At 35.5% G+C, this 27344-nt stretch overlaps 1 protein-coding gene across 1 annotated transcript in view; it reads right to left on the bottom strand.

Moving 5' to 3' along the window:
• KIF18A (kinesin family member 18A) overlaps positions 1–27344 on the bottom strand; it is a 44374-nt gene that overhangs the window by 9021 nt on the left and 8009 nt on the right. Inside the window, exons 6-13 of the mRNA XM_052810906.1 lie at positions 25173–25370; positions 23662–23838; positions 22681–22755; positions 22307–22416; positions 17341–17503; positions 13143–13307; positions 11879–12000; positions 10235–10473 (exon numbers count right to left, since the gene is read on the bottom strand). Coding sequence (XP_052666866.1) covers positions 10235–10473; positions 11879–12000; positions 13143–13307; positions 17341–17503; positions 22307–22416; positions 22681–22755; positions 23662–23838; positions 25173–25370 — 1249 coding nt within the window. The remainder of the gene's footprint in view (positions 1–10234; positions 10474–11878; positions 12001–13142; positions 13308–17340; positions 17504–22306; positions 22417–22680; positions 22756–23661; positions 23839–25172; positions 25371–27344) is intronic.

Below are 27344 nucleotides of genomic sequence, written 5' to 3'. Positions count from 1 at the left end.
TTAAACCATGAACTAAATAGGTAAAGAACACAAAAGTATTGCCAACATTAATAATTTGTTGAATTTCATCATAATGAACAGTATTTCATACTGTAATACAAGTACATTACTAAAAAGACAGCTGCAGCAATTCTATATAGGGCAAATATAAGCTGTTAGTAAAAACCCAGACCTATTTTTAAAACCTATTTATTTCTGGAATGAAACTCACTGTAAAACAAAGTTAAAACAAAACTAGCTTTTCTTGCCAGTTAAGTATTGGAAAGCATATAAAATATTCAGGAAGCATCCCTTCTCATAGCTTTTTGTGAAAGCATTAAGTTGCTCCTAACACAGTAAACAAGAAAGTAAACAAAACCATCGCCAGCAACATCGTATTTAATTTGGCTTCACTAAGTAACATAAGACAAATATGATGCGACAAAAAACCCAACCCCAACACCCCAATTCCACGTTAGCTTGCTGTTACACACTATATAGCACCAGTTATGATCTAAAGTAAACATAAATACAGCAAGAAAAACATTTAAAGCCACAAAATAAAGGAATGATAGCATTTTTATTCCTGTCTTAATAAGGAAGCAAGATACTGAAGCCAGCTGCTAATTTTTTGCAGGTGCTTTTAATAGCTGCCATTGAGAAGTTTAAATAAAATGGGGTCCAACAACAATAGCTGCTACAAAAACACTACTCCTATAGATTTCAGCTGACTTTAAATGGTCATGATATCAAAAGTTTCTCCTTAAGAAAACCCCCACTACATATTTCTTTGTTTTTTTGCAAGAACTGATTTTCAAATACTTCAAAGGCTACTCCATATTATTATTTAAAACACCGATATTCAGAGGCATACTTTAAGATATATATATATGTAAAAAAATTCTTATTGAATGAGAAAATTTAGTTCCACAAGCTGACACAGAAGTAATACGCCTCAAACTGAAACACCTTACTTTTTCTTTCCTAAATACTAAATTCATGCAATTTTAGCATAATTTTGTCTAAAAAAGCACTGAATATTTCAGCAAACAATTTTAGAAAATGTGGTCATGTGTTGCTACGCAGCTTCTATGGCAACAGGACAGCTAAAACTAGGGAGAACTAGTTCCCCTAAATCCTATTCAAGAAGGGAAAAATAAAAAGCTCCAGAACAAGGGACTTAAAACATTTAAGTGGCAAATACAAACTTCCAGTATTAAAGCAACACAGAAGAGACATTCATTTCATAGCGGGTCACACCTACTAAACGCAAAGTATTTGTTTGACAATTTTAGGCAATGCTTTCTCCCAGGATACTCAATTTTAACATGATATTGTTGAGTGCTTGTAGGTGGGATGCATGTATATTTTACATGTTTTAGGACATGCTTTATTTTATTGCCTAAATATTCCAATGAGTAAACACATAAAATTGAGACAACAGTACATTCCTAGCTAGGAACAACTGAGGTAATACATAATACATTAATAAAATATCACAGATGATGTTAATGAGGCATTATTTTATTTCCTATAGCAGCAAACAGTAGAGACCCCATTCGTATCCCATACTAATTTTAACGCTAAGAGCACTATTTACCTCCCACAGAACAGTTATACTGTTGAACACACTGCAGTATGCTGTGGCAAATCCCATAAGTATAAATGGGTTACAAAATACAGATTTGACAAACTTAGAAGATATCTACTGGCAGTTATTCCAATGGGATTGGTTCAATGGGATTGGTTCAATGGGATTGGTTCAATGGGATTGGTTCAATGGGATTGGTTCAATGGGATTGGTTCAATGGGATTGGTTCAATGGGATTGGTTCAATGGGATTGGTTCAATGGGATTGGTTCAATGGGATTGGTTCAATGGGATTGGTTCAATGGGATTGGTTCAATGGGATTGGTTCAATGGGATTGGTTCAATGGGATTGGTTCAATGGGATTGGTTCAATGGGATTTCCCATTGCATTGGAACTGAAAACTGCAAGTCAGCTGACTCCAGATTTGTCCTGTTACCGCTGTCTGTCTTTGGAGTGTGTTACTGGCAACTACTAAATACAGGGTACTGAAGGTGACACAGTGGTGGACCAAGTATGGCTCTTCATATTTTCTTGACAAACAAATCTAAATATTTCCTCAATGGATGTCTAATGCTAATCATTAAATGTTGTCATTACTTTTCTACTGAAAGAGAAAGAAACACGTTCCAGCTCTAAAGAAAGTCTCCAGAAGTGTTCCACAGCAAGGCAGGGGAATTATAATGTTTACGGTTTGTATTTGCTTCACATTTTATGGCCAGTTCAATCTTTTGCATCAGAATGATCATCATGATTCACTAATATTAAGTTTACTTTTTGTTTCATAAACAAAAATGAATCACTATATACTTTTCAGAAACATCTGCAGTTAACCTGATGGGGTAGCTTAAAAGAAAAATTTTGAAGTTGTATTTCTTTAGCTAGTGCTTTCAGCTACGAACACTTCTCTTGAAAAAATAAGCATTATTCCAAATAGAGAATAGATCACATATTTGCTGATCCTTAATTTCAGGCTGATGGTTATAAAATATAATTGTCAGAATTCTTTTAGATATTATTTTTCTTAAGAGATTTACTCAGAAATTAAAAATAAAAGTTATCTTTCACTCACCAACCACCCCATATCAAATGGTATGAGGTGGTTTTGGTCATTAGTTTGTTCTATGATCTGTCCCAAAAGACTACTCAGAAGAACTGATTTATCAGTAGAGAAACATAACAATATTAGATATTTACAGCCCTGTGAGTTAGTAGGAAAAGCAGAACGCAGTATTTGTGAAACATGAGTCACAGCAAAAGCGAGTAGAGTTCATGACAAATACTCTTTTGAATCGGGTTAGTTCTAAATTGACATTTGGGACAAAATAATGGCCAAGACTTCTCTTCTTCTGGAACTCATGTTAATATATGCATAAGGGGATTATTTCTGGAAACTGTGCTAAATTAAAGTCTACCAGGTTGTTCTGCTAAAGTGAAATCAAATATTAATGTATTCATTTCAATAAACATTTCTGGGCTACCAATGATTGATCCAATTACAATACTAATCATACATTTTCATTCTTTTAACAACTGACTCATGGAATTCCAAATTGCAAATGAGGTCTAGTGAATGCATTTCAATTATTTAATATTCATGTGACCCAAAGGCATCACTGTGATGGCCAGTTTCACAACAGTTTCGCAAACAACAGCTGTGAACTGAAAAAGGCTAAAATCCAGGCTGCATGCTTGTGAGTCCCAGTGCTCAGGTGTACTATTTTACACAGCATGAGAAAAATACTTAGTCATATAGACAGTGTGAAAAACCTGCTCAATAGAAGACAAATCTTTCCTATATACAAGTCACATGCTTCTCCTATTCTTAATCAAGTCTTTTACTACACACAACTACACCCCAATTTTTCCTGCCATGCAAAATAATAAATTGACTTTACTTTCGGATGTTTGTGACAAGGGGAGGTAATGGACGCCTTTTCTTTTTTTTCCTGTAAATCAATTCCATTCTCTCAATGGTAATGTACAGTAAGGCTTCCGGAAATGGGATGCCTGAAACAATGCCAAGAACTTTCCCATTCACAGAAATACTTGCAAATACCAGTCAGAGCTCTCCACCCATCAGTCCATACTCTATGAATACTGTATGGCTCTCTGTTAACCAACACCCAAGAATGGGGACCCAAATACATTTTTAAATGAACTTAGTTGTTTTCATAGCTTGTGCTTTCCTTGATACAGATAGTTGAGTTGTTCATGAGGTTGCACATTTATGGTTTCAAGAAGCATACAGAAGCTTAATCTAAATTTTGAACATATTTGTAAACAAAAATGATAGTGGAAAACCAGTATTTCCTCTACAAAACAACAATTCTGATTTATAATTAAGGCCAGAATAAATAGTATGTATGGGTGGATGCTTAAAAATAGGAGTATATGTTGATGAAACAATTGTTTAAAAAATATCTTTCCTATTAATATAGAGTAGAAAGTACGGTTAGGACATGTTATGGAAACCCCATGTTAGGGCTTCATAATGGAAATGAGCAAGAGTAGAGGTGCTGAAAATGTGTTTTCAGTCATATTTTAAGAAACAAAAATTAAATTAGCAAGGAAAAACAATATTTAAAAGTAGAATGTAAATACACTCAGTGGGATAAATTAATGTTGTGTAAGTATTTTAAAATTATTTTTACTTGAAATTAAAAGATAATTCAAGTGTTTCATTTTAGGCTAAATTTGAGGGTAATGAATTTTATTTTAAAAATTCTGAAGTGGTGGTAGAAGAAAAACCACATCAAATAAGCACAAGCAGAAATTTAAGATTCAGATACTCTGTTAAGTTCTTTGCAAAATACTCCTTGAATCATTGCATGTAGAGTGTGTTAGCATGCACTGCAAAACAATCGTTTGTTAGATCAAATTACTTGTCATGCAGAGCTGTGTTAATATGGCACTGTTTAAACAAACCAGAAGAGCAAGGAACATTAGCTTAGGACAAATTGTGAATTTTCTGAGAGCTATTTCTGGTACCCATGGTAGTACTACTGTAGATACAGATGTCTAAGCTATATTACTTGGTTGGACAAGGTTGCTGATTAACAGTCAGCTAGTAACATACATCTCTGACACTCAGAGCAAGACATTTTACAGAAGGTGTTTAAAGGTTTCAAAGGTTAAAGGAAAAACAAGATAGAAAGAGGTCTATTCCTGTAGTGAAGCGCTACATGTGCTCTGGCAAAGCTTATGAGCTTTAATTAGCTTTCTCTCAAAATCAGTGCTTTTAAGCACAAGAATTGACTATCTTGATAACTTGACCATCGAAACAGATGTTGAATGAATGGCCAGAGAGTATCTTGATCTTTTTCTCTCCCACTATGACTTTATATTATTTAATATATAGGAGACCGTTTACAAGGAAGAAATCTTCATTAGAAACAAAGATTTATGCATTACTGGAATTCAGCTAAAATTCTTCGGTATTTTGAAACTCCCGATAGAAAGAAGGAACTTGTAACAAGGTAATACCAAAACCACGTAATACAATAAAGTAAGCACATTTGAAATATATTTTTTGAAACTTCTTTTTGTAAGACACTTTCAACAAAACCCGGAATAAAAATCCCTACCCTTTCACCTTTGCTATCCCCTCCCTTTACTCTTTTTACATTCTTTTTCCACACCAATTACTAGTTTGACTTCCTTCTTCAGGATCAGCTAGTGGAATGTAGTTAATTCCAAAGAAACCCATGAGAAGTTAAGGCCCTGCTTTCACAGCTTTTCCCATTCTACAGAAATGATTTAGCTGCTTCAGCCTTTCGGGGACAGTGCTTATAATCAGGAAAGTTATTTATGTGACTTAAAGCATTTTAATTTTTATGTGAAAACACTCAGTAACAATTCATTTGCATTTGAACAATGTCATGGGTCTCTCTTAAAGGACTGCCAGCAAAAGGTTACAGTGTCATTAAAAAAGTTTCTGCAATGATTAGTGCCTCATTCTATGACATGCAGAATTCAGCAGTTTCTTTAAGCACAGGTGTTTTTCTGCATCACCACCATTTTAAACACATAGTGACTAAACAGTAACTTGTAGTTCGTTAATGAATTTGAAATTTCCAAATATGGATAATGCATAGATACTGCATACATCCTTAGATACTTTTCAGTTCAACAAAGATATGTAATTATTTACTTCATAACTTTCACTGAAGAATTTATATTTTCCTCATAAATCTTACTGTTTTCTACATGAGTAGCATCTCACTTTTGCAGAGGGATTTTCTAAAAAAAAAAAAAAAATTTTTCAAGTATGTGTTAACATAGCTTCAAAAGCAATACATCATATTTGTTACCAGCAGACCTAGCACACTCTCTTCCTCTAAGATGCTCTAGACTTATGTTTCCTATGGAAGAAACATTACATTGCCTCCAATTAACTTTTCTACCCTCTCCCCCAGATTATTTAGAAAAGAAACTTCTGAAATACTAACACAAGGTGACATATTTATATTAAATGGGAGATTTAAAAAATTCCTGCTCAACTTATAAGGTGAAAAATAAGAATCAAATCACAAGAAATGAACTGCATGGCTCTTTTCTGCTAACAAGTTGAAGTCCATGCAATTATGTTATTTGTGAAATATGGATTTTTATATAAGGAATAATGACCACTGTGTAGCACGTGGCTAACTTTTTTTTCATCTTGGTGCAAAACACTATTTTCTTCCCAACATCTTGAACAAATCATAAATAATAAAATATCAATGCACCAAAGGTGTGAGGGGATCTGTATAAATCTTCCTTTTTATTTGTTCATTAAGTTCTTAGGTCAGCTCTTACTAACACTTGCCAAGCATACTTCTGAGATGACTTTAGGGAGAAGGAATTGGATTCTTGAATAATTTATTAAATCTTTAAAGGAAAGGAGAAATTACTACATCCTTCCTATTTCCGATTGAGATGTTGCCCTTGTGCTACTTCACGTTTTCCCATGCTAATGTATTTTTTCTGATTTATGGTTTTTTTCTTAATCGTTTGTTATATACGTTCTGCACAAGAGAAATGGATTTCCATAACATAATATCAGCTAATAGTTCAACATTTTAAATGTGAACTCAAATAATTGAAGAGGAGCTATTTCATTGCATTTTTGTGCTCAACAGAAGAATTTTTAAAGCACTGATAAAGTGGATTACTTTTTTCCACCCCACCTCCCAAGATGTATGAAAATGATTGTGTGAACACCAGTAGTATTTTAGATAAGGACATAGTAAGATTAAAATGATACTGTAAAAACATTGTTTGAAAAGGATTTATTTTTTCTAAGCAGAGCTGATACTGTTCATGTTTACTTGTTACCTTAAGGTTTTAAAATTAAATAATTGAATGTCCAATTAATCATTTTTAGAATTTTATTTTAACTTCTTCCAGCAAGCAAATCCAATTCTCAATTCAATTCCAACTCCATTTCAAATTCAAATGTCTAATGTCAAGTTCTCAGCACTTTAGTACCTAGTAGCAATATGTCTTATTCTGTACAATGACTTATATTTAGAATTTTTTGTACAACAATGGCTACCTAACTGAACAGAAAGTCTTATACTAACAAGCAGTATTGAGGAAAAAAAAACAAAACCCTGCTGGAGAAAACTTACTTTATGTTAGCTCACCAACTTAAGCTGTCAATGAGAAAGAGGTACACTCTTTGTGAAGATTAAAAATCTTCAGTAATTTGGAAAAAAAATCCTGGCAACATCCACTAAAATTATCAACACATTCATACAACTCATCAAAAGCAAATGGAAAGAGCACACAATCAGATGAAGAGGAAAAAAAAAAAAAATCCCAAGAAGTGTGGCATTAGAAATTGTCTTGTTAGAAGTTATCATAACCTTTACAGGAAGGCTTACAAAATTTGGAGGACAGTTGTTTCTACCATATTTTCTCCTGCATCTACTAAGAGGGGGAAAGGAGTGAAAGTAATGTCTCCTATTTACTTCTCCAAAGAACAACAAATAAACAAAAATAAAAATACCACAAAAGATTTCCATGGACATCTTCAGGCAAAGACACCATTTACAGCTGAAAAAAGTCCATCTTAACTGAAAAAAATATGGTGTCCATTTACTTAGGTGAACATACAGTTCAACAACATTTAGAACAGGAGAATAATTGGCAAACCTCCAGATCAGACTTTCAAGACAACCCCTCAAATTATGTCTAATGATTTTAATGGAGTGAAATGTTTATGCATTAAAAGTTTGCTATCTAAATAATAGTTATTTTAGTGTTAATTTCAGTAAGAACAGATCTGGCCTCTTACAACACAGGACTTCAAGGAAGGTGAAACAGAAATAGATTAATCAAGAACTCTAACAAAGCTTACTAGTGTCACGAATTAAAATTCACAACAATGATAACCCACATATGACAAGACAGAATCTCTACAATTAATATTTAGTTAAAGTATATCATACAGTTTACTGGATCTGCATTTGGGTACATCTCCCTACCTATTCTGCCAGAAAAAAAAAATCCCTCTAAAAGGAAAAAAAGTATACCAAAAATATGCCTATGATATAAAATAAATACCAGCTAAGAGCATGGCTTCATGTTTGTCTTGCACATATACAATACCAATCTCCAAGTGAAAACCCCATTGCATGTGAGTCTTGAATTCTTATTTTACAAGTGATTTAGAGAAGTCTATATTTCTCTCCTTCTTCAGTCACAGATGTATACTTCCACAAATCCAATCTTAACATGTCATAAATGCCATTTTTTAGGTGTTTTTGGTTTTTTTTATATAATAAAATATTACAAATTTCAGGCAGATAATCACAGTCTAAATTATAAGTGAAAATATAGACATATATACACATATATACACACACGCAAAACATGATTCAAAATAAGAATGGGCTGATTTTTGTAATCAGAACTGCTAGCACTTAAGATTCCAGTGTTCTAGCACCGAAAAGAAAATGTCACTGTATTTGAATTCTCAGATGAGTTATGACAGGAAACAACCCCACCTCCAAACCCTTCATTAATCTGCTTTGCCATGACAGAATAAACAGACTAGAAAACCAGTTTTAAAAACTATATTCTTCTTTTTGTTTAAAAATAAAGATAAAACAAGAAATAAAATCACTACCTTTTATTTTAATGCCTTTAATAAAGCTTTGCAGATTATATTTCCATTATGATATGACAGTAGCGTTCTGGTTCCTAATGAACACAATGCCACAGAATGCAGGTACTTATCACTGCCATGATTTTCCAAAAGGTTGCCAGCAATCCACATCCAATTTCTTTCGATATGGGAAATGAGAATGGAGCAGAGTGGAAGACTGCTGCAAGCCACTGAGGTCCGCTGCCCTCATTCCAAATGGGAAGGAAAAATGGGCAAGCCAACAACTGCTTTCAGCCTTGCTGAATCCCTGACTAGCATGGGCAAAATAGGAGCATGCAAGTCTGCAAACTTTCTTTTCCTTCTCTCTGAAAACACAAAACCAAACCCACACCAAAAAAACCACACCCGAACTAAAACCAACCCAACACCACTCTCCCCGCCAAAAAACCCCCAGCCCACCCTCAACACAATCTGACCTTTACATTGCAGACAGTGAAATACTGGGCATCAACTACCTGGTATGATCAACAGCAATACAAGCGTATGCTAAAAATCACATACACGCTTAACGAGAACAGAGGTTATAAATGGTTTTGGCAGAATAATTCTTAACCCCAGAATAAGCTGTGTAGAGGAAGAAAGCTAAAGGAAGCAGTGGACTAATTTCACAGTGTTCCAGGGGTCAATGCTCTTCTATGACTACCAGCTTTTGAGAAGCTAAAGCATTATTTATCTGCTTTTCCCTTGTTACCTATGGATGTCTTTCAATGTTACAGATTAGTAGCTGTAATCAGAAAGCCCCAGTGTGTTAATGCTGCCTATCCAGAGCACAAGATACAGCACTGGCCCACAGCAGCTGCACTGTCAGGCTGAGATTTGGCCTGTCATCCCTCAGAACAGTACCTTCTGTAAGGATTCTTCATCCCTTTTTACCCAGGCTACACTCTAGGCCAACTCGCTTTACAACTAAAGAAGAAAAGCCAGCTACATAGAATTACAGGGGAAAAATGGGGCTGTCAGGATACAGCAAAGCAGTCAATTCCATGATAGAAATGGTGAATCCTTTGATTCTTGGAGAAATAAACTTATAAAATATTATACTAAATTAATTCCAGGCCAACCTGTAATTAATGGGAAATCTCATCCCCCTCAAGTCTATTACTTGAAACTGTGCAAAACCGTAGCAGCTGCTTAACATTTCAAATCACTTTAACAGAATTATAATACTTATTGACACTATGATTCCATCAATGTCATGTGAAAGATTCAAATGGAATTATTAATAACACTCATAGGGTCGAGGAACATTGATATATGGGGTATGTTACAACACGAGGAGGAGGGAGTTATCTGTTGGCAGAGTGTGTCTAGCCATTGAAAAAGTAAACTTATTTCCTATATCCAATTAAGAATGTTATGTAATTTATAGAAAGTGGGTCTGAGGCTCAGTTTTACATTTGGCTTCAGTATTTGCAGAAGTGTGCATCCACTGTGTTTGTGGATGACATATAACTTTTGCAGGAGACATTTAAAAGTATTTCCAACAGACAACAAATTAATTATATACTTACGGCATGGGGTGTTTGCCCTGTTCACAAGTTGTGGGAACGCAAAGATAGCTGACAAGTCTAGTTCATTGTTTTGATTTTGTTCCTTTGCTTCAGTCTGGTCAGCCCAAACTACTGATTTTTGTCTTTGAATCAGCTGCTCAACCTCCCCAAATTCAGTCTCAATTAAATTATTTGTCAACCCAGCTTCTTTCAAAGTCAGGTATTGCTTGCGAAGAACTGGAAGCAAGGTATTTAGTACTCTGTAAAACAACAACAGGCAAGACAAACATGACTAAACCATAACTGATCTGATCCTTACTAGCATTGCCACTATTAAGAACACAAAGGAAGAATACAAAGGGGGTTTTGTCCTTCTTGCCTTGCCCTGCCTCCCCCCCGTCCCCTTCCCCTCCCCAGTTCTGCTGTGTAATTTATTTTAATTTATTTTGGGTGAATACCATGACACTGAGAGGAAATATTCATGACTAAGAGTAATTTTTCTCTTTCACAAAATCTTGTATTTCACTCTAAGTATTTACTAGGTATAGTTTTCCCTCAGTGTCCAAGATATTCAGTCCCTCAAGCACCACAGAAATATAGTCACTGTATCTTGATTGAGCTCTGACTTTCAAAAATTAATTATCCAATAAATGAAGAGTATAAACCAAATAATGTGGTTTAAACCAAGCACATCTTAATTAGATGTGCATAGAACCTTATTAGAAGCCTAGTCCAGATAAATTTAGATACAAGGATCTTTAATTAAAGAATAGACTACATTAAGATCCACACACAACTGCAAATCAAATTAAAGTGACAAAAGTTTAGGAATTCTACCTGAACACAGGAATTCATTAACTGTGGAGTCAGTTGCAAGACTAAACAGGAAGTTCAAGCAATAGGGAAAGGGATATGTATACAAAAACCCAAAGATGCAACTTTGTAATTACTAACAATGTAGTTTCAAAAATTTTTCTTTCATTTTTGCAGATTTATGTATTAGTTTTTGTAATGGTTTACGGTAACAGCCTTTTCTCCAAAGGAGAAAGAAAAGCTGGTTATTTCATTTTGGAATGATTTAATTATAACTTTAATATACTTATTTACTGAACAGATTTGAGATTACTTCCCATTCCTTATGTCACATTCCGAAAGCTAGTCTCCAACATTTTCAAGAGACTGATAATAGAAAAAGAGCTCATGCTTACCTGCAAATTCAGCTTTCTTCAGTCTGACTAGCTATATGAGAGTTTAATAGTAACAGTTTTTGTTACAGGTAAATTAATGTCTACAGTGCAAGAAATTAAAAGAGAACACAAACACTTATAAAAAATCAGTACTGCTGTTCAACGTGGAAGAAAATGAGACACCTTGATCTATTGAACAATTTGTAAAAACTATGCAAAGAAGAAAATTAAATAGAAATAAGAAGCCCTAGAGTATACCTGCAGTTTCTGTTAATGGTGGATACAGACCAAGATTTATGTAGTGATTATTATTTTACATATCTTTTTGCTAAGAAAACACAATTCTAACCTAGAAAAAAAAAGTTTGAGAAAAATCTTGCTTCTGTTTCAGCTAAAACTAAATTCCATAGGTATGTCTTCTGAAGTTACAAATGTCAGAATAGAAGTCTTATCACACCTGCTATGAAACCATACTTACTTTTCTGTCTGCTTATAGTGCTGATCTTGAAGGGACACCAGAGATAACATGTGCTCAATCTGCGCTTTCAGGTCCTTAACTTCTAGGTTTAAATGGCAACACTGCAGATCTTTACGGAGTTCCTTGGGAAATTAGCAAGAAAAAACCACAAACAACTGCACAACAAACTGATAGTGTGAAACTAAAAATAGTATTAATTCATCTTATATTGAAAAGTAAAGATGGAGTGGATCTATATTATTATAAGAATGTTTTATGGTAGAAAAGTATGAACTGTTTGATTTTCATTTACATGCATAAATATTGCTTTGTAGATTCCTTTGATCTTTGTGGGTGTGCTGTAATTAGCGTTAAGAATCCAACAGGCACACATGTATGCTTACCTATGCATGCCCAAAAATATGTTTGCCCCTTTTACTGTGTACTTGCTCCATATCTGAATTTCAGTGACATTGTCTGGGACAAGTCTTCACTGTATTCAGTCATCTTCCTGTGATGCCAGTATCCTGTTTGAAATACCTTAAATTTTTTTTTAAGGTATCAACACATTTTAGTCATCCCAATAAAAATAGAGGTATTGAAATACATTCCACTATATGAGCCACATAAGCGCTCATTACACTATCATTTAAGCCACTCCAATTGCTGGCTGAAACTAAAAGGCAGGGAGGAACCACCGCCCACCTCTCTTTTCCTCTTCTCCTTGTTCTGCACAGACCTCCATCCCTTCCCTTCTGCCAGCTCTGGTCTTGTCTGAGGCTGCACTGAGCTGACACTACTTGCTAAAACTTGGCAGAGAACTTAACATGACTTCCTACTTCTTTCCCCATTTCCACTCCTTCCCTAGCACCCTCCAAAAAAGATTTTTTTGGCCAGGCTAAGAATTAGGTTGTCACATGGTTTGACGAGCATCAGGAGCTACTGTAAAGGCAAGACTAGAAGTGTATGGCCAGGAGCAGGATCAACACTCTGGCAGCCATCTGAACTGCTCAGCCATACCATACTTACTCCCCTTTAGCATGCATTTTTATATGTAATTGTGTATTTTCATGAACAAGGAATACTTGCACAAACAATTAAGTACTTTGAGAGCAGAAGAGCAGAAACAGCTAACACTTGAATTTGAAACCACCCTGAAAGAATGGCAGAAGACGTGAGTAGAAGCGAGACAAAGAGGGGAAAAAAAATTATAATCTATTCTTAACTATAGTCAGACCTTGCCTACAATGCCTGAAATCTGCCCTTGAAGTGAAAGGCACTTTACCTTTGGAATACACCCATCTTGACCCAGGAGGCGCATTTCATTTTCAACACGATGCAGCCAATTTGTATTTTCCTCAAAATGTTCAACCTCCTCTTCTTTCTTCTTCTGCATGTGTATGTGGTGGGTTCTAAGCATTGCAAGCCTTTGATCCCGCTTGCAAGTGGCCTAAAAATCAGCATTTAAGGGGAAAACTTTTAAATTATGTTTTCAAACATCTCTCTATAAAAAAAAGATTTTTTTCCCATGCTTTTATACTCAACTAGGCATTACAAACATCTTGCATTTTTGATCAGTTTGATAAAAGTGAAGTACCCCATTCTCCTTACGGGCATTAGTGAATTATATTTAAACATTTTCAGATTTTTTTTCCCTGGAAGGCCTTATAACAGATCATAGTCATTTGATGATTCCTTTAAAGAATAATACATTGGATTTGCCAAATTTCTGTTCTAGTCCATAATTATCTTAAGTTGCAAAGACTGGAAAAACTACACATGCACATACAAACATACTTCTAGATACAACATAACCCAATAATTTCTAGTAACTCAAGCATGAATATGAAGATGGAATTTTATCTGCTTTTTTTTTTTCCTAATGCAGTATGTCCTAGAGAAAGACCACCAAAGGATAAAGAATTTGGCAAAAGGAAAACCCTCTATCTAAAATTCTTCTGATGCTTCTTTGAGATCTGATAATAAAAAAGGCACAAAACCAGCAACAGCAAGCTGGATATGAATGAGGTAGTGTCCTAAGAAGGCAAAGGAGTCTCTTTCTATTCAGGACAACTATAGTTTGCTGTATACTTTAAAAATTAGGTCATTAACTCAACTGGTCATAGAGAACGTTAACTTTAGAGTTCACAAAGATGAGCTTTGCCTAAACTTTTGTTAGTTAAAAAAACCCAAACCAAAATAAAAACCCACAAACATTTGAAGTATATTGCTACGCTCAACAAAAACATACAGAATCAAGTTCTTTTTTAAATTATATAACCTAAATCTCTACGTCCATACATTCCAAAACTAACACTCTGAATGAAAACTTCATCAATTGGAATCAATCTACATATTTAGAATAGCAGGCCAAATTAGTTCTATTATAAAATGTCATAAGAAACTCTGAACGTACCTCCCTAACGCTGCACAAAGCAGAAATTACTCTAACTGGTGCCCTTCTGAACATGCTGTAGAAAACTGGAACAGTACTTGGAGAGATGCAGATTGAATTTCTTAAGCTGACTTTTAAAAATGCTTACTTCAACACGTGGCATGCAGAGCACAGAACCAGCAAGGTAAAGACACCTGAAGTACATGTGTGATCCAGGCAACTTATCGGGTCAAAGACTAGATTCTGGCCAGAATTTCACTTAGCTTTCTCTTTAGACTGTCTTATCTGCTAAGATGACAGAGGATCCAGAGAAGAAAAAGTCACTTTGTAAAGGACCAGGTCCTGAGGGGAAGTACCCTGAGGAAGAGTTAACTGCCAGACTAATGCTCGCAATGACCACTGGTTCCCTCTGACCAGTGAGACTAGGGTAGAGCTTTCAAGACTGCTGAAGCAGAGAAATTCAGACACATTGTTTTGCGTACATCAGCTTTTACACAGTGCAGAAGAGGTGTTAGGATTGAAGGTGGTATTGACAATATCCCACCATTTGATGAACCCAGTCCTGTAGGTTCCCAGGAAGAAAGGGCATGTTACATCGATGTGCTACAACAGAAAAAATATGGTTATGCATGCTACCTGTACACAGCCTCTGGAACACATGTAGTCCTAGACAAGATACTTGGTTGCTATTCTGTTTTGTAATAGAAAAAAAAAAAATCACAAGAGATATAGAAGAAATCATCCCTACTGGGCTGAAGAACTGGCATACATTCAACAAGCGTTTTTGAATCTAGCATGGGAAGTTGGAGTAAGCAGAAGAACAGAAACCAAGATAGACTGACTGCTTTCCAGGAATATGATCCTTTTCTAGATAGTAAAAATAATGTTAAAGAGGCAACCAGAAACATAGAAGTGATTTTAAATGTAATATACTTTTTCTAAAGCCTATCAAAGTACCAGCAGTTTTTTGCCATGTCTTTAAAAATAAAAAAAATTGTAAAACAGATTCCATGACTGATGCAGAAATGTTCAAGGTAAAATAGGTCAAAACTAAGTAGACTTTTTCAAACTCAGCAAGATCGTTAAAAGTAACTGAAACACAGGGGCACATACTAACTTTTTATGTTTCCATACAAAGAGGAATGCTCTATACGTATTATCCTATTGGCACAAAGGTTTTCTGGCTAACACTGCTGTAGCTGACACCTAGCACACAACAGGAAAACAACGCAGTTGCAGAAATACAGGTAACAAGTAGAGAAACAGGCATGAGGCCATTTAATTGGGCAGCATCCAAGTTCTAGAAAAGCCGGAAACAGGGGCAGTTATGTGGAAAATGGAAATTATTTATTAGTGGTCCAGGATGGACTGAATTTCACAAGATAAATTGTGACATAAATTTTTGCAATAAGAAAGCATTTGTACAAACAGAGATTAAGTGACCTAAACTCATACGTAAGTTTTTTTTCCTTGTTTCTGAAATTATTGTTTTGAATTAAAGTGTTCAAACTGGGTTTGTTCAAGTATAGATAAGATATCATTTGCTTCGTGTTAACTTACCTAAAAACCATTATTATATATAGTTACTGAGCACAGACAATTAAGTGTAAAAAGAAAAGATACTTTATAAGTAAAAATTTTCTGGTAAAAATTAATATTTCAGAAATACCCCTGTGGCCTAACAGTGTATTTTACAGAGAAAAAACCAAGAGGCATTTAGGAAAATAGCAAATGTGTAAAAAGACAAGTAAGAACAGAAGCATTATAGTGCACAAGGGAAATGTGAGCAGTCACTTTGGTAATCAAATGAATGAAGTCCAAATTAAAATCCAATTTGTTCCAAAGTAATCACAAAAGGACATTTAATTTTACCATTACAGTGACTTTTGTTAATAAATAAGGCATCGTACTTATAGGACAGTGACTCTTGGCCCTTAGTAAATCACATCTGTAAGTTAACTAATGGCAAAACCAACATTTGAGTACAGCACTGCCAACATTCAAAATAAAAGTTAAATCAGCTCATAAAAAAACATTTGTATGAAATAGAGTATATGAAGGTATAGCTCCTCATTATGAGTAGAGATACAGCTATGCTCCTTTCTAATCAGCATTTAAAAGTATGGCACAGATAGAAAATATTACTTCGGAGTTTCTATGGCATAAAAGAGAATTCTAGAACACATTAGTCACTTGAAATATCTTCACTAATGACTAGCAAAAGTATGTGATATATTTTCACTTTGACATTTATCTAAGGACCAAATTTCATGTGAATCACTGGGAAAAAATAGTCATATGGTAAACTGTCATTTTCGGCCAAATACAGATTGTTTCTGTGACTAAGCAAAATCAGCCCCACCCTCAACTTCATATCTACATAAAACATATACTCCTTTAAGCTAAATTTTATCAGAAAAATTAAGATACTATCTAACCATGCTTACTTATTTATACTTTGATTCTTCTAGAAAGACGTGAGCACTTAATGCTGCACAAAAGCAATTGTTCCTACTTAGCCCCCAAATTCTTCTCTTAAAGTCCAAGGCAACTAAATGTAATTATTTCAGCACATGACTGTCCTTAAGCAGCTATCCAAACTCCAAACATCTTCCTGGTGACAACTGAAAACACCAATGATAAGAATCAGTCTTGTTTAGCACAAGGACCATGCTTTTCCTTATGAAATACAGACTACTCAGCTTGATAACAGCTTCAATGGCTGTACCATATATATATTAACATGCTTTGGTTTTGGACAAATTACCATGAGTCTCCTAAGTCTAGTCAGGTCTTTAACTATGACAATCAAGCCTACATAAGGACAAGTTGAAAAGTTTTCACAGTTAGCAACAATAAGCACATCAACAGTTTTCTGTACAGTGTGGGAAAAAATAGCACACCTGGCATTCCTACTACATTTTTTCTATTAATGTCAGAAAATGTTATCTGAATGATAATTGGTGTGTCCCATTTTAATTAAATATTTGAACATTAACTAATGATATTATTACTTAAGCAAAATTCATACATTAGTATAACAAAACGAAGAGAGACGATACCTAGTATTACATTATAGAAAACTCACCTTTTCTACTCTTTCTTCGGAGCATATCAGTTGAATTTGTTCATGACATTGTTTCTGGTAATATGTCTTCAGTGCGTTTTCCTTCAGGCACATTTCCAGCTTGAGGTATTCTTTTCTGATTTCCTCACGGTTTGCAAACACATTTTTAAGGATTTCTTTGTATCTATTAGAACCAAAGGATAAGAATAAATAACAGATTACTTACTGAAGATTTTTTTGACGACCATCTCCTTTACAAGGTGAACTTTCAGTTGCAAGTTAATGAAATAAATATAAAAAAATTAAGAGGAAAAAAGTAAAGCCTGTTACAGATGAGCACTACATAAAGTGTCAGTACATCAGTAAAGATTTTATATACTCCAACTGGAAATGGGATGTGAAATTTTGAAGGGGTCACTAAAAATAAACCTTGTATTCGTGAAGCTGACACTGGGATTCAAGAGACAGACATCTGGAACTTCTTCACATAAATCTCACCTCTACCTTCAAAAAGATACTAAATACTTACGTTCTCTACTTAAACCAATTTATTAAACAGATCGGACAACTGTTGCCATAGACACACAAGGTCTCCTTCAAAAAACCCACTAGCTATCTCTCAAAAAAGGAAAACCACAGAAGATTCTTCAGTCACTCACTTTCTCTGAAGTTCTGTTGTACAATTTTAATCACTAATGGACGACAAAAATCAGAACACGCATCATTTTTTAACACATACTAGCCTAGCAGGAGAAAAAACAAACTAGTGATAGAAAGTACTTAAGAGTTATTCCAAGGAGACCAATATTTAAATGGCCTCAAAAATCTGTTTATCCTTAGTCTGCAGTGCAAATCAGAAAAACAAGTATAAGCAGAAAGCCTGGAAGCGTTACTATGTTGCAATATAAGTTTCAGTGGTGAAACTTTTTTACTTTACTCCTGAATACTGAAAATGCAGTACAGAATAGCCCCAAAGATACTGGATATCTCAATAATGACCAACCTTGTATACAAGCCATTTCACAACATCCTGTTAACTTGTTAGAACTTTACATAAAGAATAAAGGCACAATTTAATATGCAAATGTTCTAAATACATGCAACATTTGAGGTCGTTATGCAGTGTTTAGTATAAAAGATTATAAAATTAAATACCATAATAATACTATAAAATAACACATAGGTTCAACTAGAGAGCAAGTTGAAGAGACATGCTTAAGAGTGTGTTTCAGAAGCAGCAATTAGTTTCATAGCCTAAAGTCTGAATAACTCCAAGTCTTTTATTCCAGTGTTGCATTACTCTCGTGTTAAAAACAAACAGAATTAACAAAAGAATTCTTCATTACAGTTTTGGAAATTCAACAGTTTTGCCTGAAAGCATACAGAGAATGCTATCGTATCTAGGTAAAAATGTGTACTAAAATGCACATAGAATTTAGAAATAATATTTCTTTAAGGAATAAAATAGCTGCAGAGTATCAGAGTTCTTACCCTACACTGTTACTATCTATACAATCTGCACTACTATACTATTGCACAACTGGTTGGAGAATTTTTTCCTCCATAGTATCCATAGAAACATGGCTCCTCCCAGCTGCCTGGGAAACAAAGCAATAAGAAATGAAGGTGAATCCTCTCTCTCAATTTCCCTCACAGTAAAACCCTGGGCATAATTTAAGAGAGGCTGCAGATTCTGATTCTATGTACAGTCACTGTGAGGAACTATTACTAGTAAATTAACCCTTTGTGTACTTATAATCATCACTGTCCCAAATATAGCATCAAGTATAGAAGCCTTTGCAAAGCTGCTGCCTTGAGCTTGGATTCACTCTTTCAGTAAGCACACTTCTATTCTTACGGAGTTATCTTTACCCTCTCTACTTAAAAAGGACAAAGTGATCCTGTAGGCATATCCAGGGTATGAACTCTCTGGACCACCTAGTCTCAAAGAGCTCATGGACCTGTTGGTGGTAGTTCCAAAGCCAGTGTCCACTGTCTACCTCAACAGGCTCAAGACTTGAAGGGTTGGCAGACAATACATCTCCAAGCTTTAGACAACACAGGGAGCAGGAATGACCTTTGGGTTTGAAGAAGCAAATGGTGTAATCAGGGAGTTTCTTCCTGATAATAGTGAAGCAAAAGCCATAGGTAGTTGGACTGAAACACAAGATTGTGGATAAGGCTCTCTACCCTGTTCCAAATGGAAAGGAGAAGATGGCAGAATACCTTCAAAACCTGTAAATGAACGTGGGGGAAATCAACATACCACCCACACCATCAGTAGGATGAACCTGACAGGATCCTCATGAGGAAGAAGAAAATGAAACGTCCACTTTATTGGTGATATCTAGAGGGAAAAGGATAGGCTTACATGTGTCTCTATGGATATTCCAGAACATTAAACCCCAAATATTCTCTGACCAACAAATCTTGGCATAGAATATGTCCAGCATTTTGAGAAGACATTTTAGAGACCTTGCCCTTGACTGATTCTTCCCACACACAAAATGAAATAAAGGGTAAATCACAGGAAATTAAATTAACCTTAAAGACTTGCAGTGCAAAAATATGCAGGAAAACTGTCAGAACTATGAACATGACTTCAAAACCTACACTTCTTCTGAAAATTAAATAACCTGATTGAGAGGTTTATTGAAACTTCTGGAATGCCAATAAAATGAAGCTCAGTTAGAGAGCATTTTGCTTTGAATGGGTTTTTACTTTCACCTCAGAAGGTTTTCCAGGTTAAAAAATCCCACATTCAAAGGGCCAATAAAAATAAAGAAGTTAACTGAATAAACCTAAGTGAAGAGTTCTCAGAAATATGTGATGAGATATGCAGACTGATTCAGAAAGACTTTCACACCAAAACCTAACCTTCTTATGGAACAGATTGACTTCTGCAACAAATTCATACGTCACACGTCTTAATTTGTTACTTCTTGTGTGCTCTCACAAGAGACTGTCACATCAGAAAAGATAGACAGGAACATCATCAAGAAGAAAGAGACACCAAGAAATATAAAAGCAATAGAAAGTAAGGAACCTGCAAACATAAATTAAACGCTTTGTGGAAAGAAGAACTTAAAAGTTCTTGTCTCTCTCAAAACTTGCCAGAAAGATACTACTGAAGTAGTATCTGCCAGCAGTAGCAGCAGCTGCTGTCATTTATGCAAACTACATTCTGTCTACCCACAAAAATGACCTGTTAAGTAGCTTTGCTGAAAGCTAGCATTCATATGCTGCATACATGTGTCATTTCCCACCTCGCCCCCAGATTACTAAAACAACTAAACTGGACTGTGAGGACAAACACCACCATTAGAACATAGAGAATAGTTTTAGAATTTTTCTATAATGCAAGAGGCAGTCAAGTTCTATTTGGTAACACATTCCTAGAGTTATTAAAAAAGAGCCTTGTAAATATTCTACTGTTCCTCTCCCCAAAACCTATCATCTCCATTTTAGAAGTCTAGATCTTGACCAGTTTATTGATAGCATAACTGTAAAACCATAGTAACTTTCTCTTACTTGTAAGACATTTCACATTTATGAAGATAAGCTTCCTACCAGAAAAAGGATTTTTTTCTGTTAAAGGACTCTGCCTAGTTTTAAAAATCCTGTGAAGTGGACTTCTATCATCCTCCATGTAAGACTGTTGCATAGACAGATCTATCAGGAAGCTTTTGTTGCTATTATGTTCAACTTTTTTCCCCTTTCTTAAATGTATTTCTTTATTACGTAACACTCAAATATAACACTACCCTATTTTGTTACATTTATCACCTATCATTAGGATATTGTTCAGCCCACATACAGACCAGTTGTTTGGCTATTCAGTTGCTTTGTTTGTTTGCCTGTTTTTTACTTTATTTTTATTTGATGAATTTTAGTTGATTGTCTGGCTGACACTTATTTTTCATCACTGGACTTTCACCAATTTTTCAGTGTTCTTCCTGATAACAAATCAGTGAATGACCCTACCTCAGCTCTGTACCTCCCACAAATACAGATTTTCACTGAATAGTTTTGCTACCAAGCCTTTCACAATCACCGTTTCATTTTTATCTGCCACTGCATATGTGTGTGTACATATGTATGTATACATATACATGTATACACACACGTGCACTCAGTTTTTGAAAGATAGTGCTTTCACATGGGGATCCTTCTAATAACACAAGAATAACAATAGAAATCAGATCTGAATAATCAAGGTGACTTAAAATCAATCCATAACAATTTTGCTAGATATTAGCTCAAAATAGGATAAGAAATTTATAAAATTTACATTTGATTCTAGTTTTTCTGAAAACCTACATTACAATATGGTACTTTAAACAACGAAGATTCAAGATGGTTGTTATTTTTCTCTGAAATATTTAGCTTTTGGTAGTAGAAAAGAACTTCTTAGCCCTACAGAGCTCTGGAGCCTCCTAGGAGAACACTTGTCCTAAAATCTGTTGTGCTACTAATGGCAGAAGTTAATCTGCACGTCAATACAGAATAACATCGGTAGCCTTGAGACAAAAATACCCGACTTTCCCGTGAAATATCTTCATTACAATAATGAAGCTATTGATAATCTTTAAAAAACCCAGCACATAAGCATTTTAAAAACCTTCACAAGAAAGTAACTATAGATGCAAGACCTTCACCACCGATCTAAACTGTGATGTCAGAGTGAGTTACGTCAGCTTCCTGAGGATCAGAGTACATGGTTATCTTGCAGTGTTTTACTGAATAATTGCCTAGAAGGTTAATATCAGGATACTTCCTTAAGTACACGGTATTTGTTTTATTTTAAATCCACCATCAACAACTTCTGAAAAGAAGTGATAAGTTATGCAAAGCCACACCTAGTCTGAGTAAAGCAATGTTAAAAATGAGGAAACTAATATTGAAAACAGTAAGTTTGTTTTACAAATGCTTTTACAAGTTATGCAAACTCCAGTTCTGAAGCAGGATTGTAATGTGATTAATTTACCTTTGTATTTCCACTTGCTGGTTGTTTGAAAGTATTGTAGCATTATGATTTTCAGGAATGCTTGCTTGCTTTTCTTCGTATTCTCTCAGTTTCTCTTTCAACATTAGGATCTAAGGCAAAAAAGGTATCTTTTAGTTGGAATATAGGGTTTTTTTTTTTTAAACCTACCATTCTGTGCTTATGTCTTGAAAAGCTTTACAAATGGTAGTAGGTGATAATCCTCTTAGAAAACAAAACATCTTTCTTACTTCAAAAGACTATATGGGAGAATAAGGACAATATTGCCTTATAGGTTCAACCCCATAAATGATTTTTTGTATTTAAAGTTAAAACAATTAATCTTTCAAACCTTTAACAACGGATTTTTTCCATACCTCTTTCTTTTGTTCATTGCAAATTTTAACATACTGGCTTATGTGACTGTCCAAACTAACAACATTGCTCTTCAACTGTTAAAGAAAAGAAACAAGTTAGAATTTAAGAACGCTCTTTCATGTTTTTTTGAGTAATAAATACACTGTGTATAAGTACTACATAATTACACTTGCACTATATTATGAGGAAAAGGACGAGTAAAATTCTGACTTGTACAACCAAAATATGACTCGTGACTTTTGCAGTCATCTGTTGCATACCCATGGACATGTCATTTCCCTCAAAAGAACAATAAAAATATTTACATTTACACATGCAAGAACATTTTACATTTATTCAGACTAATTTTAGTATTTAATGTGTATCCTGTGGATTTTATTATAAAAACTATCTTTATGCAACAAATGGAAACTACAGCCAACCCCATATTAGATAAAAGAAATTAGGAGCTGCAATACAAAGGATTATGTAAAAAAAAAAATCAGAACAATAGAGAGCAGAGGACAGGACACCCCAGTAGCTTTTCATTTACCAATATAATGCCATTGACCTTCTTGGCTCCAGCTGAATTCTACCTTTAACAAACCTGGACTGGCTCTTGTACAACTGCTCAGACATTTCTTTAACATGCTTTACAGTTCTCTGAGAAAGTAACAGTAAGATACTGAAACTGGCTGTGAATTCTATCAGCTGAAGATTATTTCTAAATTTGATGCTCACAAAACAAACTCTTTCAAACTGGCAGCATAATGCCACTACTAAAGCTATGTTGCTTTTAGGACAGAACTAGTATCTGCTCTGTAGCTACTACATCTATCACTCAGATGAAGAAGTGTTGACTGTAAGAAAGAAGAGGTAACTGAACAAAATTTTGAGACAAAAGTGAAGGAAATTATAATCTTCTAAAAGAAGTAACTCTCCTTCTCTTAGTGCTATATTACTATACTTGACAAAAGATCAATAAATACCAACATACTCACAGAAGACTTGATATCCTTTGCTCGGTTTGCATACTTAAGAGTATTATATGTATCATCATAGAACATAGAAGATGGACTAACAGCAGCTATCATTATTGTTCGGCAATTTCCTCCAAGAGAATCTTTCAATAAACGAGTAAGCTTGCTGTTTCGATAAGGAACGTGCTGTTTCTTGCTCTAGAAAGAGTGTTATATGCATTTTCATGGATTAGTCAACTCTACTTCAAATACTCACCTGCCTAAAAGTCTGCTTAGAATTTCAACAATGCCACAAACCATGACAAGCAGCCTTGGAACTTTTCTTTGACCGAAGTAATTTTTCTTAAAATTACATATACATCTCAAACAGTTTTAACTGTTATGTTTATAACACACATATTAACCAGGTTACTTTCTGATGTCCGGATACCTAACGACTCTTTTTGTGATGTGGGCAACTAACAGAAAAGGTAGACTACATTAAACTACCTTCAGTTCACAGAATAATTGAGGTTGGGAAGGACCTCTCAAGATCCATCTAGTCCAATCCCTCTGCTCAAAGCAGGGTCAGCTAGAGCGAGCTGCTAAGGACTATGCCCAGTTGGGTTTTGAGTATCTCCAAGAACGGAGATTCCACAACCTTTCAGGGAACCCAAAGTCTCTGTGAGGCTTTTTTTCCAATCACATCTACAGAATCTTCATCTCACAGTACAAAGTTAGGTCACTAGGACCCCAATCCCACACCAAATAAGACAACGTGAAGAATCTTACTTATGTCCATGGTACAGATTTTAAATTCTGCCTCCCACTCCAAGAAGATGGTGATGAGAATGTGCAGCACCAGGAAGGGAAATAAAAAGCTCTGATCATTTTCCCCTGGCATATTTGAAGGGGGAAATTGCTAGCTGACCAGAAAGACAAAAAGGGTGTAGATGTAGCCAATGGACTTGACTTTGCCAAAAGTTCAGGAGATTTTGTCCTTCTCCCATGTAACTGTCCCCACTCCTTCCTTTGAGCTGGTGAGCCAGATCGGGAGACTAATTCACTACTGTGAGCTGGGGGATACACAGACACACAGTGGGGGATGCCTGTGTGGGTGTGTGGATGTATGGAAGAGCACAAAAGAACAACTTTGCATAGGTGTTGTTTTCTCCTATAAAAGCCTCCTCCCCTAAGACTAAAGGGCATAAACCTCCAGAAAAATCTTTCTTCTCCTAAAGATATTTATTTACTCAAGCAAGGTTCTCTACTTATGCTTGATTTTGGAAAAGGTAGGTAAGAAAAGCAGATACATCCATCTTTTACACTATCCTTAGGTAGGTGCACACTGTCTTTGAGAACTCTCTCCTGCTGGGACTGTCCTTCAGCTATCAGAGAGATGATGGTGGAAACCCATAAGAAAACCTTAAAGGAAAATGATGATGTGAGAAGCATCAATAAGGTAATCCCCATTACTCAATGAGAGCTTTCCATTTTTAAAAAGGTTTTCAGAACACTAGGAGGTGAAGACCGCATGAGAAAGCAGCACATACCTTTGGATCTGCCAAGGCATTAATGACATTTCCAAGAGCTAGCAGGGAGCGGTTAATATTTGTTCCTTCTCTGAAACGAGCCCCCTTGGTATTTGTCACGCTGGCACGTTCAGATCCTGCCAGGTCAATGAGAGACATTTTGGCGATGCGAACATTTTGATTAATACTAGCTGTTTTATCTTGCTGCCTTAGATAAATCTACAATTAAAAAAAAAAAAAAGAAAATAATTAAAAAGTAACCACTAACCAGTCTGTTGTTACTCTAAGCAGTGAGTTAATTTTACAGTGTACCAACTGTTTTCAGAAATTCTTATTGGAATCCTTCTCGGAATTCAAGTTAAACCTTTCAGTACATATCTAACACCAACAGGCAGTTTGGCCTAATGGAAAATAGTGAATCCATTTCTGACACTTACTTCTTAAACTCACCTGCTTCAGGTATTACTAGGGAAAAAGAAGTAGAGTGTGGTTGCACTGGGTTTGGCTGAGTTGGAGTTAATTTTCTGCATAGCAGCCCACATGGTGCTTTCAGATTTGTGACCCAAACAGTGCTGATAACACACCAGTCTTTAGCTTTTGCTGAACAGTAGTTGTACTGTGTCAAGGCAGTAGGCAAGAAGTTGCAAGGGGACAGCTGACCCCAACTGACCGATAGTTTCTCCAAAGTAGCCATCGCTTGAGGACTGGCTGGGCATGACCCTGCCAGTGGCAAATGATTGCTTCCCCCCCCCCTTCACTTAAGCCAACCACGAGGTATTTCCCCCTCCCTCTTACTTTTGCTCTTTTGATTCTCTCCCGCATTCTGCTGCAGAGGATTAAGTGAGCAACTGGGCTGGGGCTTACTGCAGTGGCAAAGATTGGTGAGTTTCAGATGAATTTCATAGCTAAAATAGCTCTTGATTCTTCTGCACTCAAGATGTATACCCCACTATTACGCTTCAAAGTGAAGAAGGTGTTCATTTTTTAAAGGCACCTTTAAGAGCACACCATAAAGATAAATATAGGGGTAAACCAGGAAAAAAGCTAGGCTTTCAGTGTTTTAGACTTAATTGTAACTACCATTAATAGGGGAACAACACTCATTTACTGCTGTGAAAACACGTACTACTCCAGGGTCTTTAGGAAAGCTGTGACCTCTGAGGCCACTTGTTCCCCACATCCCTTCTTTCCTGAAATTTTCATGGTATAGGAGATATACAAGGAACTAAATACTTTTGCTTCCTTCTGCTAGTGAAGGTGTTCTTTCCTCAGGTTTATGAGGAAGTAGGCAGAGCATTATTATACAGTCAATAAGAATTACAGTTATCCTTAAATGGCTTTTACTTTCTCAGGATTCTCTATAAGTTTCCCCTTCTTTTGTGTTGAGTGCCTTGCCATTTGTAAGGCTAATGGTTACTGATGCTTTCATGAATGCGCTGCTAGACAGTGAATTGGGAAAGAGATGCCATACATTTAAGGTGATCGACTAATAAAGACAATTTCTCACCAGTTCTGTAGCTTTAAGCTTTGCGCATAAGAAATAAAGTCTTCCCAGCAATTTGTAACATAAAAAAAATTGACAAGTATTGAGTGAAATAAAACGCTTAGGACTTGCCACAAAAGGTATGTCTATACCAAATAGACATGTTTCTATATCAAACGATACAAGTAAGTTCTGCTGTACTATTTCTAGCACAAAATACCAAAAAAAAAAAAAAAAAAGAGAGAGAAAAAAGCCACTTGCCTGTATTTACTTTGGTAAAGTAACTATCTCAGGCTGGTAGCACTCTACCAGAACCCAGTTACTATGATTAGTGAAGTAAGGAAAGGTGGAGTGACAGCCAAACTATGTTGTAGGACTCAAGCTTTTATAAAAATTCAAGAGATACAGGAAATGCCCCAAAGCAGAATCTTTTCTATTTCTTTGTCCGTCAGCAGAACACTTTCAATGGAACAGTGTGGCAATTGGGACTTTACTTTCAGATGCAGTAATTGCCTGACCTAGATAGAGATTTCAAAACTAAGACAGATGGTACAGTAAGGCAAAACTTGCATCTCTAAAATCAGCTCAGAATGTCCTGGGCCAAGACTTTTACTACTTTCTGAGTCAGTTCCAGAAAACATCCTGCTCCAATAAAGTTAAGAACAAAACCCAAAGCCAGCATAAAAGATAATTGATCTCTACAAAGAAGA

The sequence above is a fragment of the Harpia harpyja genome, chromosome 16 (genome assembly GCF_026419915.1).
Source record: "Harpia harpyja isolate bHarHar1 chromosome 16, bHarHar1 primary haplotype, whole genome shotgun sequence".
Taxonomy (NCBI): Eukaryota; Metazoa; Chordata; class Aves; order Accipitriformes; family Accipitridae; genus Harpia; species Harpia harpyja.
This window is presented reverse-complemented; position numbering and strand designations above follow the sequence as displayed.